Here is a 15,827-nt window from a genome sequence, read left to right as displayed (position 1 = left end):
TTTTCAGGGCCATCAAGCTTACATCAGTAAAGAGTTGGAATAGAATTTATCTGTGCTTTTTGTCCATATTCAGAACCAGAAGCCCCCAACGACCACACAAAATGCTCTCCAGAGTTGTAATATTGTAACCAAACTTGGAAGCACGGGTGCAAGTGATTTTGATTGATTCTCTTAATCAACTTTCTCTTTGAAAAAAACAATACTACAAATTTGGTAAGCCTACAATTCAAAAACGGAAAGAGTTGAGATAATAGATAATTGATCAATTAAAAGAACTAAATGCTTTTCACATTTATGCCGTCCACTAGCGGTCCTACGTCAAGCTTCCGTTCGTGCCCCTAGGCACAGACCCATCTACTTTTTTCCTTTTGGTTTGTTTTTTCCGTCGATCTTGTTTTCCGTGCTGAGCACCAATGCTACCGATGTGCCAGGAAGGCAGCTCCCACACCTGGACCCTACCTATCGACCCATCAACTCATGAACCGGGGACCAACGGCTTTACTTCCCATCCGAAGGAAGGCGTGATCAGAGCGTGGATCAGAGATGTTATGCCTCAGAACATCTCGGCGGTGCCGACTGGGATTGAACCCAAGCCTGCTGGGGTGAGAGGTAATCACGCTTACCACTACACCACCGGCGCCGTTGTCTGAGTATTTCTAGTCCTTACTAATTTAAACCCCGTTCACATTACAGCGTAATATAGGCTGTCTTGCAATGAGCACTCATACACAGGATTTCCAGTGAAAACTAGATGTATGAGTGCTCATTGCAAGACAGCGTATATCACGTGATATACGTTGTAATGTGAACAAGGTATTAATATCAGATATGAGAAGTCTAAAGACGCATTTCGCGTCAAATCGAATCGAAGCTGGCAGCACCCTCTCAGATTTTAATAAAATTTTCTGGATGTGTAGACTTTGACTAAATAAGCACTTTTGCATACCCTAATAAACAAATACCATATACATCCCGTAACGTACCACGAAAAGGTGATCTACCCACGTTACGGGGCTGAGGTCGCGTAATGTTGAACCGGGGAAGGTATTGAGGCATATTCAGCGCCGCGAGTGAGGTGACTTTAACTGAAATGGTTATGGAATGTTACGTGAACGTTTGTATTATGTATTGTTATCATTCAAAATAGTTGTTTTCTTCAGACATTTTCGGAAAGAGAACTATATCAGAACCTTTTTACTTATGGTTTGAGAATTTTAATGGTAATGGTTATGGTAGTCAGTAAGGTCCACGGATGGTTTTGCGTTGTCGGTCAACTTTAATTTTTTTTATTCATTAATGTGTTTACGGTGGTTACCGTCAAGTTACCGTGCACGTGGCGTAAATGCGAACCATAGTCAACTTTACGTGCAATATATCGCGAATTGGTAATTATTCATTTACAGGCAACCTAAATACACATATCAGTGCCAACATTTCAAAGGGGCGTAATTGTATTTGTAAACAATGGCTTTAGCCGTCGATTTCTCGCGAATAAAAGCTCACTCATGAAAAATAATGACACCAGCAGGTAGAGGAATGTTTCCTTTACCAGCTAGCATTGTTATTTTGGAGAGGTAAGATTTCATTCGCGAGAAATTTACGGGTAAAGTCATTGTTTACAAAAGCAATTACGCCCCTTTGAAATGTTGGCACTGATATTAAGAATGTAGTATACCTGTCAAAAAATGTGTTTTTTTTACTCAGTAATGGGTAACAAAAAAACTTGAAACTTCACGCTAAGATACACATACCTTAAATTCGGTAAAGAATACCTAAATATCGGTAGAAATTACCGATAATCGAAGAAACTTCACATACCTATATTATCGGTAATCATGGATTACCAATAATTAACGTTAAATAATACCTAATTTATAGTAAAAAATAGCCTATTTAAAGTAAAAAGTAACAATTTTTACCGGTAAAAAATACCGATAACTTTTTACCGATAATTTTACGTAATCGTAGCTAAGAGTGTTGGCTGCATCCTGCATTGTTGATGTACACGCCATTTCAAAACTACCCAAATTTGGGTATAATCCACCCAGAGCGGTCAAAACTGAACCTACACGCTTATTCTGGTCAACTCAAAATTGAGTCGAATGTACTCATCTCAGTGGCAAGTATGGCTACTCAAAATTGAGTAGCCTTTCACCTCGCCTTTCACTCACTTTTGAGTAAACGGCGTTCTCACGTAGACTGAGTCAAATCCACTCGCCGATATTTTCAGTTGCGGGGAGGGTTTTTGTTTATGATTTATATTCTAGGAAATGGAAATTGCTTGCTCCTGATTCATTCTACCGGAGCAGAAAATGGTTCAACACCGTTTCCCTAAGCAATTCGTACTTACCTGAAGGCATTTCAGCCGGTTACTTAACATTTTTTGTGAGGTTACCTCCGAAATGACTGGCATTTTTCCAAGTCCAGGATTTTGCTTACTGAGTGGCTTTTACTCAGTTTGACATTTCTCGTTTACTCAATTTTTGACAACTCGATACATCGGACGAAAGTGAGTACGATCGACTCACCTGGTGAGTAAGCAGAAGTTAGCGTGTACCCAAAAATGGTAAACTGTGTTGGGAGTTACAAATTGACAAATGAACAACATCCCCACCATGGTGGGTATATAAATGGTGTTGACTACGCCCCGTCAGAATCAAACGTGACCGTGCCCACATTTAACGCTCCACTACTGTACGCCACATGATAATTCGGCTCTGTAAAGTTTATTCGATTGAGCCTGTACAAATAAAGTAATTAATACTGTACGCCACACCCAGCGCTGGTCAAGGGATTAATAGCACTACGAATGAATCATCACCCGAAGAGATGCAAAATAACAACAAAGCGGCCATCGTTAAATCAAATTAATCTACAGTTTTTTTTTGAAACGACAATTAAGTACTTAATACAAAATTGGTTATTCTTAAATTTACGGAAATTTGAACTATCAGCTACTGAATTGTTCGGATTAAGCTAAATTTAGGTGAGTTATTTACAAGATAATGATATAAGAGTGAAAATATCGTATAATACTACATCTAGACGAAAAGGAGGTTATTCAATGAGAACCAGGCTTTGAACAGCCCGTAATGACAAATGCCATTGTATTGTCGTTAGCTCATAGGTGAGAAATTCCTTAATTCTAAACTATAGCTATTTAAATACTAAACGAATATTATATACACAAACACAGGTCGTTAGCTGCGGGATATTCGAATATTACAGTTGTTAGAGAAACTAGAAACACTAAAAGTAAGATTAACTTATACTTAATTGATTAATCTGTTGACATTACCAGTAAAAACTGTTTCATTCTTAAGAATTTTATAATTTACAACATCGACGGATTAAATTCATGGAATTTAGTTTCTTGTTTCACTCTCTCAACAACAATTTATAAAATTCTTTTATTATTTCGCTGAAATCGTCAAGTTCCACACGGACGATCATTGCAACGCAAACACCAAGGCACATAGGGGAAAACGGAGACAATCCAGTCCCAGGAACCGCGAGAACCAGTGCAAGTGGCACATCTCCGTTTGTGGTCATACCCCCTCCTAGCATCATAGGCGAGGAAAATGCTGACGTTGCCAATATCACACAACCCCAAGGAACTGGGGCAATTCCACACCGAAACGCTGTCAATGTCGAGAAAAACAACGCCGGTACCGTGATCGCTGCTAGACGTAACCCTATTCGCAATGTTAGAAGAAATCGTGATTACCAGTGTCAGTTGTGTGAAGAGCGTGATGATAATCAGATGGTGCAGTGTGATGGTTGCGATCGATGGTTCAATTTCGTATGTGTGGAAGTTTCAGAAGATATCGCCAACGTCAGTTGGGTCTGTCCGGAATGTAAGGACGTACTCATTCCCCTCACCAGTACTTCCACCACAACGACTGGTCAGCAACAACAAAATCCACCCCTAAAGAAGACCAATACAGTACGAACCAAGAGCAAGGCCAGTTCTTCCCGCAGTGAGGCTAGAAGGCTGAAAGAACTTGAGCTGAAAAAACTGGAAGAGGAGTTCGAGATGGAGAAGCGTTTTCTGGAACGAAGGTACAATGTACTTAAGGAGTACAGTAGCGAAACATCAACCGAGGTCGATGACGTCGAAGATCATGCATCGAGGATTGCAGAGTGGTTAGCTGAATCGAAACACCAAGGGGAAGATTCTGGATCAGTAACGCAGGAGACGAATTGGCCACCGAACACGTCGGGTAGGCCTGAGGAGCACCAAGCTTCAGATGTCGTCCAGTGCAAGCGAAATCCATCAATTTTCCGTACGAATCAACTCGGTCAGCGTCGGTCAGAGCCAGTTTTGCAGTCTGAACAGCAGTATCACTCATGCCAGTCATCCACCACGTCGGTTGCAGCTCCAGAAAGGCAGTACGAACTTCATTCATCGGATGCTCATTGTTGGCAAACTGCACATTCGCAGTTCCACCAACAATCAATACGAAACTAACGATTTAAAATTGGCTCACTACTTGACTAGCCTATTGGTCCCAAGCAAACGATTAACGTCTTCTTCTTCTTATTCGCATTTCAAGCTTATTGCTTAGCGCATATTAGCTTATTGCGTGCTCTCAACTTAGTGTTCTAAATGCACTTCCACAATTATTAATTGAGAGCTTTCTATGCCAATACCAATGCATGAATTTGTATATTGTGTGGCAAGCACAATGATACTATGCCCAGGGAAGTCGAGAAAATTTCCAACCCGAAAGATTCCCTCGACCGGACCGGGAATCGAACCCGCCGCCTCCGGCTTGGTAATACCAACAATCAATACGAAACTAACGATTTTAAATTGGCTCACCACTTTAGTAGCCTATTGGTCCCAAGCAAACGATTAACGTACCCTATTCTAGTTGAAATTCTTTTACTACACTATGTTTGTTTTGATTCGCTATGAAAGTTTGACAGATAACATCAGGGGTGTGTGGATTCATGCAGAACATGCAGGGGTGAGTGAAATAGCTTGGGACTGCTTGGGACCGTTGTTCTGGTACTGAGTGAGCCAAAAATAATAATGATTTTCTTCGGGACCCAGTGGTCTTAGAGTTTCCTCTATGGTAATACCGTGCCTTTACTGACTAGGCTATGAGGCGACGATTAACGTACCCCATTCTATTCGAAATTCTTGTACTACGCAATGTTTGTTTTGATTTGCTATGGAAGTTTGACAGATAAAATTAGGGGTTATTGGTTTTTCCTATGTTTCGAGGGGTGAATCGATTAGCTTGGGACCGAAGAGAGTACCAGAGCTGAGCCAAAAAGTTGAGCACGTTATTTCGGGACCTTCTAGTCTTAGAGTAACCTCTATGGTTCCACGATAAACCAACGTTCTTCCATAGGAAGATTTCGAATACACATTTTCGCCAACAAGCAGCTGATATTCCTGAGTTTGGACAGTTGAATATTCACGCTAAAGCACCGCTTGCACCTGAAGCAAATCCTAGTGCACAGAGTGGCTACCCGCAGCAAGCGCAGCCACAATTACATGAAGTAATGAAATTGGGTTGTTAGCGGAATGCTAAATAAAACAGCAAAAGGGTTTATCTTCCATTTAATTCCACTTAATTAATTTTGGTATCCATGACAGATACGTATTTCGACTACAATGTGCAGTCTTCATCAGTGTCATTCCCACTAAAGAACTTATCCAAATCTAACCCCCTTAAGTACTCATCCCCTAGGTAAAAAGTCAAGATCATAGGTATAAAAATGAAACTACAATGTGTTGAATCGGAACCTACCTAACTAATAAAAACCAAAGATTTAAGTAAGCTAAAGGAGAAAAATCTATACAAATCTCTAATAAGGAAAATCCCCAAAGGCTTGGTAGCCATCATAATGAAGTAATGAAATTGGGTTGTTAGCGGAATGCTAAATAAAACAGCAAAAGGGTTTATCTTCCATTTAATTCCACTTAATTAATTTTGGTATCCATGACAGATACGTATTTCGACTACAATGTGCAGTCTTCATCAGTGTCATTCCCACTAAAGAACTTATCCAAATCTAACCCCCTTAAGTACTCATCCCCTAGGTAAAAAGTCAAGATCATAGGTATAAAAATGAAACTACAATGTGTTGAATCGGAACCTACCTAACATCTGTCATGGATACCAAAATTAATTAAGTGGAATTAAATGGAAGATAAACCCTTTTGCTGTTTTATTTAGCATTCCGCTAACAACCCAATTTCATTACTTCATTATGATGGCTACCAAGCCTTTGGGGATTTTCCTTATTAGAGATTTGTATAGATTTTTCTCCTTTAGCTTACTTAAATCTTTGGTTTTTATTAGTTAGGTAGGTTCCGATTCAACACATTGTAGTTTCATTTTTATACCTATGATCTTGACTTTTTACCTAGGGGATGAGTACTTAAGGGGGTTAGATTTGGATAAGTTCTTTAGTGGGAATGACACTGATGAAGACTGCACATTGTAGTCGAAATACGTATCTGTCATGGATACCAAAATTAATTAAGTGGAATTAAATGGAAGATAAACCCTTTTGCTGTTTCACAATTACATGCCAGACCATCGTTCGTTCCTTCCATTAATGCAGGTATCAATGTCAACGAGTTCGCTCCAGGTCAGTATTCAACTCCAAAACAATCGACTCATCCGAGATTATACCCGGCAGCAATTGGAGGCGAACCAGCCTAAGGCTGAAAGCCTCCTAAATAAAGCTAAATAATAATAATAATACCCGGCAGCAACAACCGCAGACGAAACATTCTGCATTCTGAACCGGAACCAAATTGCAGCACGGCAGGCGGTGTCCAAGGATCTGCCTGAATTTGACGGAACACTAGAGGACTGGCCACTATTTTACTCTACGTTTAATTCGTCCACACAGATGTGTGGTTTCACGAACGAGGAGAATATGCTGAGATTACGCAAGTGCCTGAAAGGTAAGGCTTTGGAAGCAGTAAGATGCGAGCTACTTCACCCGTCAAACGTAGCGGATGTTGTGTCGACTCTGAAAATGCTTTTTGGGCGATCAGATGCAATTGTCCAGTCGATCGTCAAGAAGATCAGGAGTGTACCTCCACCTCGACCTCCACCAAACATGGAGAAACTCGAGACGGTGGTGAATTTTGCACTGGCTGTGAAGAATATGGTTGCGACAATCCGAGCCTGTGCTGTAGACGACTTTGTCTTCAACGCATCACTCCGATACGAATTAGTAGAGCGGTTGCCGTCAAGCTTAAAATTAGACTGGGCGAGGTTTGTTCGGAATAACCCAAACCCAGATCTTGTAAACTTCAGTGCGTGGCTGTACACTATAGCGGAGGATGTAAGTTCAGTGATGGTTACTACAAGTCGTGATCAGCGATGTCGTGGTACCAAGAAGGATGGGTTTCTAAATCTTCACTCTGAGTCAGAGTCCAGCAGCTCGGAACCGACCGAAGCGTCTACCAAGCCGAAGTCGATTGCACCAAAGGAAACTGTCGAAGCTGAATGTGTAGTGTGCAAGGGAAGCTGTTCGAACGTGGCGAAGTGCAGTAGATTCGAATGCTTGAGTTACGACTCGAAGTGGGCAACTGTGAAGGAGTGCAGACTTTGCCGCAAATGTCTTCGTAAGCACAATGGCTCATGTAAACAACAGAAGAAATGTGGTACAAACGGATGTACGTACCTGCACCATCCTTTACTCCACAACCCGGTGAACCATCAAACATCAACACAATCGACATCGCAACATACTACTGATTGCTTTCCACATTCGGAAGGATCAGAACCAAGCTGCAATTTGCATCAGGGACAGTCCACAGTGCTATTCCGCATCGTTCCAGTCGTATTGTACGGACCAAAAAAAGTTGTGCAGACTTATGCGTTTATCGACGATGGATCTGAGCTAACTCTTATGGAGCAGAGTTTGGCAGAGGAATTAGGCGTTGAAGGACCCAAAAAATCTCTGTGCTTAAAGTGGACTGGCGGTACTCGAAAGTTAGAGAATGAGTCGCAACAGGTGAATCTACAAATCTCCGGGGCGCGAAGCTCAAAGAAGTACGATCTGGCCGGAGTCTACACTATGTCTTCTCTACAAATTCGACAAACAAACGTTGCTGCTTTCCGTGTTGCAGAGGAAGTATCCACATCTGTCTGGATTACCGCTTGAATCATATCATGACATAAGTCCGCGAATTCTAATCGGTTTGGATAACACCGATCTCGGACACGGATTCAAGAGTCGTGAAGGAAAGCCAAACGAACCGATCGCTGTAAAGACGCGCTTGGGTTGGATGGTTTATGGTAACTGTACTGGCAAGCAAGATACAATCGGATACTTAAACTACCACAGCGTTCAAACATGTGAGTGTAATCGGGAGTACGACGATGGTCTCCATAAAGCGATGAAATCATACTTTGCGCTTGATAGTCTCGGAATCATCAAACCAAGCAAGCTTCTTCTTTCAAAGGAAGATCAGCGGGCGCAATCTTTGTTGGAATCTCTGACACGTCCTATGAATAACCGTTACGAATCTTGCCTTCTCTGGAAATACGATCACGTCCGTCTTCCGGACAGTAAAGGGATGGCTTTCAGACGTTGGAAGTGTTTAGAAACTCGGATGATTAAGGATCCCGAGCTTGCCGAGGCACTTAAATTGAAGATGCACGAACATATTAGCAAGGGCTATGTGCTAGGGGAAGTACAACTTGATCTGAAGTAATATTTTGTGTAAAAATTGCTCAAATTGGTAATTATTATAATTTTTAGTATAAATATTAATGATATTAACTGTCAAGCGGACAGCTTCAAAGTAAAAAAAAAACAGTGTAACTTTAACACATACACTCAATGACGTTTCACCGTTGTTGTTTATGTTTACAGCAGCTTTCATGTTTGCCTAGATTTTCGTTTTGGATAGCTCTGATCGATTTCGACTTCGACTTTTCATGATAAAAACGGTACTGGACGTTCCCCTAGCAGCAAATTTTGCCAGTTGCAGGCTCATGGCAAATCGAGTGTAATACGACCACGGAACCATCACTCTGGGACTCCGTGTACATGGGAGGCGTAGTCAGTCGATTCCTGTTCCATCGGAGGACAGCACATTGGTTCGCAGACGATGAAGAATTCGTGGAAATTAATGACCATTTTCTGGGACAGAAGTGCGACCGATTATGTGCACTGAGATCAGCTAACAAATAATGCCGAATTTTTTAGAACAAGGAGCGGATTTTGGTGTCGGTGGCCAGCAAGATCATCAAAGAATGACTTGCCTCTGGTGTGAAATCCATTTTTTATTAAACGAATGTCAAATGTACACTTCAAACCAAAAATAGTCAAAAACAAAAAAAAACAACTATCAGACTAAGTATAAGATTCGCAAATATCACACATATTAAAATATTTGATATTTCCACCATCGATATTGATGCTGATACTTGGACCTGTCCTTCCCCTAGGCTATGTGCGAAAATTGATTCCAGAAGAACTGCACGAATCGCATGCTCGAATTTGGTACCTGCCAATTTTCGTAGTGATGAATCCCAACAAGCCTGGAAAGATACGCTTAGTGTGGGATGCTGCAGCCACTGTGCCCCGAAGGGCCCCGATCAATTAACATCGCTTCTGTCCGTACTGATTCGTTTTCGTGAGTTCCGGGTGGCGGTATGCGGTGACATCAGAGAAATGTTCCACCAAATACAAATGTTGCTGGAAGATCAGCACTGCCAGCGTTTCTTTTGGATGGACGACGATGAGTCAGAACCAAGTGTCTATGTTGTACAGGTGATGACCTTCGGTGCCTGCTGTTCTCCAAGCACTGCACAACACGTCAAGAATACCAATGCGAAGAAGTTTGAACAGGACTACCCAGACGCAGTCGACGCTATCATCAAACGGCACTATGTCGATGACATGCTCGTGAGCACGGAAACAGAAGAAGAAGCCGTGAAGTTGGCTCAAGATGTAAAGAAAATCCATGAACATGCCGGGTTCGAAATACGCAACTGGATTTCCAATTCTGCCATGGTCCAGGCGACGTTGAAAGGAGCAGCAACGGAGGAGAAAAATCTGAATATCGGCGAGGAGGCAACGACGGAAAAGGTGTTTGGAATGTGGTGGAACACATCAAATGATTGTTTCACGTACAAATTGTCTTCCCGGTATGATGAAGCACTTTTATCCGGTAGCCGTCGACCAACGAAACGGGAGGTTCTCCGGACGCTGATGATGATCTACGATCCCTTAGGCTTCATTGCACATCTTCTAATGTTCCTGAAAGTGCTTCTGCAGGAAATTTGGAGAACGTTGGTTGGCTGGGATGATCCAATTGAAGACTTGCAGTTTGAGAAGTGGCTGAAGTGGTTGGCAGTATTTCCGGATATGAGACTTGTTGAAGTACCTCGATGTTACCGATCATTGACGTCAGTAGAAGCTGAAGTAGAGATGCACACATTCGTCGATGCAAGCGAAAACGGTTTTGCGGCAGTAGTTTACCTCCGATTCCGAGAAGGGAACGTGATCGAATGCGCTTTGGCGGGAGCAAAAACCAGAGTGGCTCCACTGAAGTTCCTGTCCATCCCACGGTCCGAGCTACAAGCAGCGCTACTCGGAGTTCGATTAGCGGATACTATACTGGCGTCCCTCTCCATCAAGATCTACAAACGGTACTTCTGGACAGATTCCAAAGATGTCCTCTGTTGGCTGGCATCCGATCATCGGCGATACAGCCAGTTCGTGGCTTTTCGGGTCAGTGAAATATTAGAATCGACCGACGTCAACGAATGGCGATGGGTCCCAACGAAGCAGAACGTCGCTGATGAAGGAACAAAGTGGATACGAGTTCCTGATTTTTCCAGTGATAGCCGGTGGTTCCGTGGACCAGATTTTCTGAAAGAAGACGAACATGGCTGGCCAGTAACCCCTAGCTTCAAAAAATCAACGGATGAAGAGATTCGGCCACACCTGCTTATCCACGCAATGCAAATGGATCCGGTGATACGTGTGCAAGATTATTCCAAGTGGATTCCTCTTCTTCGTCGGACGGCATACATATTTCGCTACGTAGAAAATCTTAGGCGTTCCATGAGAAAGGAACAACGCACCAGCGGACCATTGATTCAGCAAGAGTTGGCTAAAGCGGAAAACTATCTGTTCCGATTAGCACAGTCGGAAGCCTACGCTGATGAAATCGCTACGTTATCCACACGCGACTCTACAACAGACCCGCAAAGGAAGATCGTCCGAAACGACCCGCTCTTTCGCAGTGCTTTCTTGGATGACAACGGAGTTGCTCGAGTCCGAGGTCGAACTAAGGCATGCTCATTTGTTGACCGTGATGCAGTTGAACCGATCATTCTTCCTCGCCATCATCATATTACACGACTGATTGTCTCCGACACTCATGAGCGGTTGAACCACCAGAACCATGCTACAATTATCAACGAACTTCTTCAGCGCTACCGTATTCCTAGGCTGAAAGCGACTTACTACGCCATTCGGAAAGATTGTCAGCAGTGTAAGAATGATCAAGCAAGACCGCAGCCGCCAATGATGGGTGATCTTCCACAATCACGTCTGGCTGCGTTCAGTCGACCTTTCACTTACATGGGGGTGGATTATTTTGGTCCGATACTAGTCTCGGTGGGCCGACGATCTGAAAAGCGTTGGGGGGTCCTCGCTACTTGTCTCACTACTCGCGCCATCCACCTGCAACTCGCTCACACACTGACCACGGATACGTGTGTAATGGCAATTCGGAACGTCATGGCTAGGAGGGGAGTTCCCGCTGTTATCTATAGCGACCGTGGAACCAATTTCCAAGCTGCTAGCAAGGAACTCAAAGCAGCAATGGAGCTACTCGACCATGACAAGCTAGCGAACGAATTCACTTCAAGCTGCACTCAGTGGACCTTCATCCCACCGGGTTCGCCACATATGGGTGGAGCGTGGGAACGGCTGATTCGCAGCGTCAAGCTGAACCTAGCTAAAGTACAAACTAGCAGACTACCTACCGACGAAGTGTTGCAGAATGCGTTGGTGGAAGTTGAAAATACCATCAACTCACGACCACTGACCGACATTCCTGTAGATGACGATGAATCACCCGTTTTGACGCCCAATCATTTTCTGCTGGGGTCAGCAAATGGCTTAAGGTCGTGGGTTCCCATCGATGACAGTCCTGTGATGCGGAGGAACTGTTGGGCTCAGTCTCAGATCATGGCTGACATGTTCTGGAAGCAGTGGGTAAGAGATTATCTGCCCACCATTACGCGTAGAACCAAGTGGTTTACACCAGCGAAACCAATCACTGTTGGAGATATCGTAGTGATCGTCGATCCGAAGCTGTCCCGAAATTGTTGGCCTAAGGGTAGAGTTATCGCTACGCATCAAGCTCCCGATGGACAGGTACGTTGGGCAACCGTACAAACAGCGTCTGGTGGAATATACGAACGCCCGGCGGTTTCATTGGCTGTGCTCGACGTAGGCGTTAGGACGAATACGCTATTGGAGGATCCTTCGCGCATTCCGGGGGGAGTGTTGACTACGCCCCGTCAGAATCAAACGTGACCGTGCCCACATTTAACGCTCCGCTACTGTACGCCACACCCAGTGCTGGTCAAGGTATTAATAGCACTACGAATGAATCATCACCCGAAGAGATGCAAAATAACAACAAAGCGGCCATCGTTAAATCAAATTAATCTAGTTTTTTTTTTTGAAACGACAATTAAGTACTTAATACTAAATTGGTTATTCTTAAATTTACGGAAATTTGAACTATCAGCTACTGAATTGTTCGGATTAAGCTAAATTTAGGTGAGTTATTTACAAGATAATGATATAAGAGTGAAAATATCGTATAATACTACATCTAGACGAAAAGGAGGTTATTCAATGAGAACCAGGCTTTGAACAGCCCGTTATGACGAATGCCATTGTATTGTCGTTAGCTCATAGGTGAGAAATTCCTTAATTCTAAACTATAGCTATTTAAATACTAAACGAATATTATATACACAAACACAGGTCGTTAGCTGCGGGATATTCGAATATTACAGTTGTTAGAGAAACTAGAAACACTAAAAGTAAGATTAACTTATACTTAATTGATTAATCTGTTGACATTACCAGTAAAAACTGTTTCATTCTTAGGAATTTTATAATTTACAACATCGACGGATTAAATTCATGGAATTTAGTTTCTTGTTTCACTCTCTCAACAACAAATGGTGATACAGCTTTGTCACTAAATATTATTATTATTATTTAGCTTTATTAAGGAGGCTTTCAGCCTTGGGCTGGTTCGCCTCCATTGTCACTAAATAGGCGAGGAGGTCGCGAGGGGGAAAAGTGCGGTTTTAGAGCAAATTTTAAACAAACTCGGTCGCTGTCCCATACAAAAATCCAACATGGCTGAATCCAAGGTGACTACAAATAGGTGTTCTAATGTGTCAAATTTATGATTCAGCCATGTTGGATTTTTGTATGGGACAGCGACCGAGTTTGTTTACAATTTGCTCTAAAACCGCACTTTCCCCCCCCCCCCCGCGACCTCCTCGTATCACCCACCATGGCTGAATCATGAATTTGACACATTAGAACACCTATATGTAGTCACCTTGATCCCCACCAACCATTTCGTTAATTTTCTTTAACTTCCTATATAGGAAGTGTATACACGCTATTTCGATGCTACTCATTTTTGAGTCGAAAATCACTCAGTTCAGCCAAAAGGGAAGTTACTCAAAAATAAGTAAACATGCTTTTACTCAAATTTGAGTAAACGTGCTAATGGATGAAACTGGGTAACGGTTACTCAGATGATGACCTGAGTACTGCGAACCAACTCAAAATGCTTGTCATCTGGGAGCCGAGTCAAACTGTCAAACGGGAGCCAAACATTGAAAAGAGCTCAGAAGTCACGTAGGTAGTTACTGTTTGAACCACAAGTAAAGGTGTTGCCACCTACTGAAAACAAATTAATAATTATCATTATGAAACTGTGGAAACATTAACCTTAGTTGGTGGATAATGTAAATCATCGAGCGGAATGCTCGAAAAAGTATTTTTATTTGATATTAATAATGCCAAAACTGGGTTGCTGAAACAAGAATGTAATCAAACTTTATAAGAGTCATGTAAGCTTTGTGCGCAGGTGCACTCCCATCACCATGTATATGTTATTTCTGGAGCAGAGGAGGAGGAGCCAAGAGTTCATTTGACAGCATGTATATACAATTTCGTGAGCTGTTTCAGCAAAACAATTTGAAACTTCGGAAGATTTTCAAGATGTTTTCTAGCTTACTTGAAAAATAAAATCGGCTGAGTTCGCAGTACTCAGATGATGACGTCTCTTCCAACTAAGATTGCCCTTCATATTGACAACGGTCTTCAGTTCCACACATTTGGTGTCGAATCCTTCAAACTTGTCCTCTCCAACTGCATACGGCGGTCTTATACTATGGCTTTACATTTTATATCCAGACCAACCTCGCTCAAGGGGACTGAGCCTCATCCGTTTGAAGTTCACCATCTCATCGCGAATCTTCTTGAGCTTGGCATCCCGCTCCTTATCTTCCGGAAGCTGCTGCTGTTGTACAAGCTCTCGACTTCGAATAATCGGCGCTGACAATCCTGGCCATACAATGTCGGCCTTACCGAAACCAAGCACCTGTCCTTTGTTCAAATCCTTGGGAGTAATACCAACAATCAATACGAAACTAACGATTTTAAATTGGCTCACCACTTTAGTAGCCTATTGGTCCCAAGCAAACGATTAACGTACCCTATTCTAGTTGAAATTCTATTACTACACTATGTTTGTTTTGATTCGCTATGAAAGTTTGACAGATAACATCAGGGGTGTGTGGATTCATGCAGAACATGCAGGGGTGAGTGAAATAGCTTGGGACTGCTTGGGACCGTTGTTCTGGTACTGAGTGAGCCAAAAATAATAATGATTTTCTTCGGGACCCAGTGGTCTTAGAGTTACCTCTATGGTAATACGTCCGGATCCCTTGCCTCGTCTTCGTTTCTTGCCGACATTACTAACCGAAATTTATGTCAGAACCATTTACCCAGAATCTGGGTAGATTCCATTCATCGGAGCAAAACCCCCCTAATAAATTTGTTATGGTTATTTTGCTTAACGACGTGTTTGGGGTATCATCCAAACCATTTGTGGAAAAGTTCGACTATTTGGGTTATTGTTCGTTTATGGTATTTGTTTATTAGGGCCAGTTCACTCATTTTTTGACAACTCTATACAGCATACAAAATTGAGTGCGATTTACCCAGTCACTGAGTAGCCTCGAAATAGCGTGTACACATTAAGATTTTTTTACAGTATACTGTAATTTTTTACCGAATATGGAACAGCTGAACATTCGGTAATCCATTCGGTAATTTTTTTTATTTACAATCTGTTCTGTAAATTTTCTTCGCTTGTGGGCTGTCAAAATTTACTAACCTGGACTGTAAATTTTACTGAATCAGTAAAGTTTACCATACACTGCAACTGCCATGTACCCATTAATGGGTAAAAAAGGACCCATTTTTGATGACTATATGAGGCTGTCAAATAATGGGTGAAGTTCAATTTCAAATAATGGGTACTCTTTTACCCATTTCTCAGAGCGCTTCGGGCGAGAATAATGAGTACTTTTTTACTCATTAATGGGTGAAAAGCAACTTAGATAACATCTTCCAGTCCTCGCTTCAGTCGCAAAGTGTCTTAACGATGTCGAATGGAAATTGCTCGTTTGAAAAGTAGGTATTTCTTATTTTATTTCTTTCTGCCCACATCTAAAAATTAAAGGGTTGTGTCCTAGACACGACCGCAGTATGAC

General features: G+C 42.3%; 1 protein-coding gene across 1 annotated transcript; it reads left to right on the top strand.

The window, feature by feature from the left end:
- Window positions 1–3,092: 3,092 nt before the first annotated feature.
- On the top strand, window positions 3,093–12,546 carry LOC135714509 (uncharacterized). Its single transcript, XM_065237881.1, has 5 exons — window positions 3,093–3,127; window positions 3,436–4,223; window positions 6,737–8,049; window positions 8,111–8,694; window positions 9,513–12,546. The coding sequence occupies exons 1-5, from the start codon at window positions 3,093–3,095 to the stop codon at window positions 12,544–12,546; spliced, it is 5,754 nt and encodes a 1,917-aa protein (XP_065093953.1).
- Window positions 12,547–15,827: the final 3,281 nt, after the last annotated feature.

Source organism: Ochlerotatus camptorhynchus, unplaced genomic scaffold (genome assembly GCF_037179485.1).
Source record: "Ochlerotatus camptorhynchus isolate MF236.1 unplaced genomic scaffold, CSIRO-AGI_Acam_v1.1 ptg000657l, whole genome shotgun sequence".
In the NCBI taxonomy this organism is placed as follows: Eukaryota; Metazoa; Arthropoda; class Insecta; order Diptera; family Culicidae; genus Ochlerotatus; species Ochlerotatus camptorhynchus.
The sequence above is the reverse complement of the archived record's forward strand: the minus strand, read 5'-3'. Positions and strand labels throughout refer to the sequence as shown.